Consider the following 3,553-nt stretch of genomic DNA (forward strand, 5'->3'; position numbering starts at 1 on the left):
GTGTTGTTCTTCTCAACACTTATTTTAAGGAAGAAGAAATCGTGTCTTGGGAGAGAAGGGAAATACAAGAAGCTCAAAATCACCACAGAAGGCAAGTATCCACTTTTTTTTTGAGGCTGCTGTGGCTCAGCAACGTTGCTCTTCGTTTCATACACATTGCATACCCCAGTGCTCCAAACACACGAGGAAGAGATTTTTATTGCCACTTTGCAGCTAAAGAAATTAAGACGGACGAGGTAAAGTCACGTGTCCAAAATCGCAGAACCGGTGTTTTCAGACTCATGATGTAAATTCATGTCTATCTGGCCCCGAAGCCTCCCCCTTCCACTCTGTATGTGCAGGAGGGAGGCCTCACACCCACACATTCCGTCATCACGTCCCAAGCCCCGCAGCCCTAGCAAACCACAGAAGCACATGGACACAAAGAAATACGCTCATTTATTTATTCACCAATTTCCTGAAAGCCTACTGTGTGCCACACCTTCCCCCCAAGAAGATCTTAATGGTAGACCCAAGTCTTCGCCATGGAGTGCCCCAGTGATCCGAGCCCCAGACCACAGACTAGAAATCCAGAACCTCTCCTAAACGACAGGAATCAGGCTACGAGAGAAAATCAGATCAGGGCTTCAATACAGGAACCAGACAAATTATCTCCCCATTCTTCCCCCAAGAAACTTCCCTGAGACAAAGAAAATAACAAGGTGGTGATATAGTCGAAAGAGGCTTGGCATCCGGAGACTGAGTTCAAGTCTCAATTTTACTATAGAACTCTAAACTCAGAGCATTAAGCTGGATTTAAGCCTCAAAATCCACTGATCCTTTGGGCTTTGACCTAGACAATATGCTGGAGATCACCTTAATAATAAATTCTTAGTGCACACAGTGCTTTCCAAAGCGCTTTCATTATGTCCGTTTTACAGATAAGGAAACTGAGACTCAGACTTGCCGGGGGGGTCCTCACTCTCAGAGGGGCTCGAATAGAAGCAAAGCCATGAGTGATGCTGTGGAAATCCTGGCCCTGGGGCCTGGGGAGCGGTGCCCTTGAAGGACAAGGGGGCTAAGCAGAAGCTGTCCTGGGAGAGAGATCAGGAGTCCCCCTGCTCATACACAAGGGCCACCAGAGGCTTGGAACAGAGAGGACTGGTGGGCGGGGGAAAGTTGGCCCCGGGTCCCCTCCTTACCTTGTTCAGGTTCCACGCAGGCTTTCCCGCACAGGCCCCTACAGCACTTGAAGTCACCCACGCACTGTTGGTCTGTCTCACAGTGGTTGGGGGGATTGAGGATCAGACACCGGCCATTGACCACAGGACACTTGCCAGGCTTCATACACGCTGGTGAAAGTAGGGCCACAGGTCAGAAGCCTTAAGCCTCGGGCGCCGCCGCCCCCTGCTTCCTGGAATCAGCCCCAGCCCAAGTGCGCAGGGAGAATCCTCTCTTCTCCATCCCCAGCACCACCTCTTCCTTCCCAGGGCCCCTGTATCTCCTGACGGCAGGATCTGGGTCTCCCCTGACATCGGGCCCCCTCTCCACGAAGGCGACCAGTTGCCCAGTGCTGACTGGATGGGTGGCTACCAACTGCCTGCTTACCTGAACGACCAGGTGACTATAGACTGAAAAACTGACCTCCCGACACGCTGGCTGTTTCACCCAGCCAAGTGAGTAAATTGCTGTCTGGGACACTGTGACTCCCTGACCGGCTGACAAATTTGGCTCCACAGTTCCTGGGGAGGAGGAGACCTGGCAGGACCAGCACTCGGTCCTGTCCCCCGAGGTGCCACCTTCTCGGGCTCACCCCCTTCCCGTGAGTCCTCCCCCCTCCTCACTTTGGTCAGAGATGACAGGGTCCAGGCATCTGATTCCGCAAGCATCGGAGCAGCAGATCTTCCTCCCTGGACACTGCCAGTCACTCTGGCACTCGGGGGTCTCAAATACGTTAAGGCATCGACCAGGTTTTACAGGAGGGCAGGCTCCAGCTTTCAACGCTGTTGGAGAGAATGTTGAGAGTTAAGGAAGGAGTTGGGTGCTGAGTAGCCATCATGACTCCGGGATAAAGCACCACTCCCCAGGAGAGACGGTCACCCAGGTGACTGTCCGCAAAGTCCAGAGGGAAATGCCTGTCTGACCTCCGTGAAGAGTGACAGGCTTGATGAAGCCACACACATGGGCAGAGAAAGTCACAGATCCTGGAAAAGAGCAAAGGGCTCCCAGCCAAGGTTTCCTGCCCCAGGGAAAACAGGTCTCCACAAAGGCGAAGGAGATGGAGAGCGGTAAAGACAGAACAAGGGCCAGGTTGAGAGGGAGAGCCAGAGGCAGAGACACAGACACTAAAGGACGGAAACAGAGACAAGGAACCAGGGAGAGCTAGAAACAGAAGACTGCAGATTCACAGGCAGGGTGAAGAGAGAGAGGTAGGAAGAGAGGGAGTGGGGTCTGGGCCGACCAGATACTGTGTAAAAGAACACAGCCCAGGGGCGCCCGGGTGGCTCAGTGGGTTAAGCATCCAACTTTGGCTCAGGTCATGATCTCACGGTTTGTGGGTTTGAGACCTGCGTCGGGCTCTGTGCTGACAGCTAGGAGCCTGGAGCCTGCTTCAGAGTCTGTGTCTCCTTCTCTCTCTCTGTCCCTCCCCTACTTGTGCTCTCTCTCTCTCCAAAGCAAGTAAATAAACATTAAAAAAAATTAAAAAAAAAAAAAAGAAAAGGAAAAAAAAAGAACACGGCCCAATGCTCAGAAGCGTGCAGAGTCCTTGGAGCCCAGATGGACATGAGCCCCCTCCCGCTTCAAGGAGGTCTCCCGAAACTAAGCTGAGAGATCAAAGCCTCTAGAAGGGGTCATCCCCCCACCACCAGGAGCCGCCACCTCTGCCCTGCAGCCAAGGGCTCCAACTCACAATTTCCAGCACCTTCCACAGTCCAAGGTACCAGGGTGCCCAGGGCAAGAAGCACGAGGGGGAAGAGGCCACCGGACTGCATTGTGAGGTGAGGGGTCAACGCCAAACCTCTGAGTGTCTGAGTGTCAACGCCAAACCTCATTATTTATATCTTCACTAGTGGGTGTGGCCCCAGCAGAATTTCCTCGGCCCCTCCCAGCTTCGATTGCACATACAAGAAGCCGGGTGAAGACCAGCAGTGCTGGTACCATGGACACAGGGCTCTTTCCTGTCCCAGGCAAGACCGAGAGGCCAACAGAGTGACCGCCAGGGAAGAAATGCAAGAGGCCGGCCTGGAAGATGTCACCAGGCTGATAAGGAGGTCATCTCAGGTGTCCTGGGGGCCCCAACCCCACTGGCCTGGCGAGAGGGAGGAGAGGGCAAGAAAAGCCAGCTGCAAAGAAGCTATTTGGATCTGGAGCTGAGCGGCACCTGGCTGGCTCAGACGGGGGAGCATGAGACTCTTGATCTCAGGGTTATGAGTTCGAGCCCCACGTCGGGGGTAGAGATTACTTTAAAAAAATAAAAAAATAGGGGGTGCCTGGGTGGCTCAGTCGGTTAAGCATCTGACTCTTGGTACTGGCTCAAGCCGTGATCTTGCAGTTGTGGGATTTAGACCCACAT

At 53.4% G+C, this 3,553-nt stretch overlaps 1 protein-coding gene across 1 annotated transcript; it reads right to left on the reverse strand.

Moving 5' to 3' along the window:
- Positions 1 to 431: 431 nt before the first annotated feature.
- LOC132688060 (antileukoproteinase-like) lies at positions 432 to 2,990 on the reverse strand. Its single transcript, XM_060646797.3, has 4 exons — positions 2,891 to 2,990; positions 1,824 to 1,982; positions 1,182 to 1,331; positions 432 to 600 (listed from the first exon to the last, which is right to left on the reverse strand). The coding sequence occupies exons 1-4, from the start codon at positions 2,970 to 2,972 to the stop codon at positions 596 to 598; spliced, it is 396 nt and encodes a 131-aa protein (XP_060502780.1). The 5' UTR covers positions 2,973 to 2,990; the 3' UTR covers positions 432 to 595.
- Between the last annotated feature and the right edge of the window lie 563 nt (positions 2,991 to 3,553).

This window comes from Panthera onca, chromosome A3 (genome assembly GCF_046562875.1).
Source record: "Panthera onca isolate mPanOnc1 chromosome A3, mPanOnc1 haplotype 2, whole genome shotgun sequence".
Lineage (NCBI taxonomy): Eukaryota > Metazoa > Chordata > Mammalia > Carnivora > Felidae > Panthera > Panthera onca.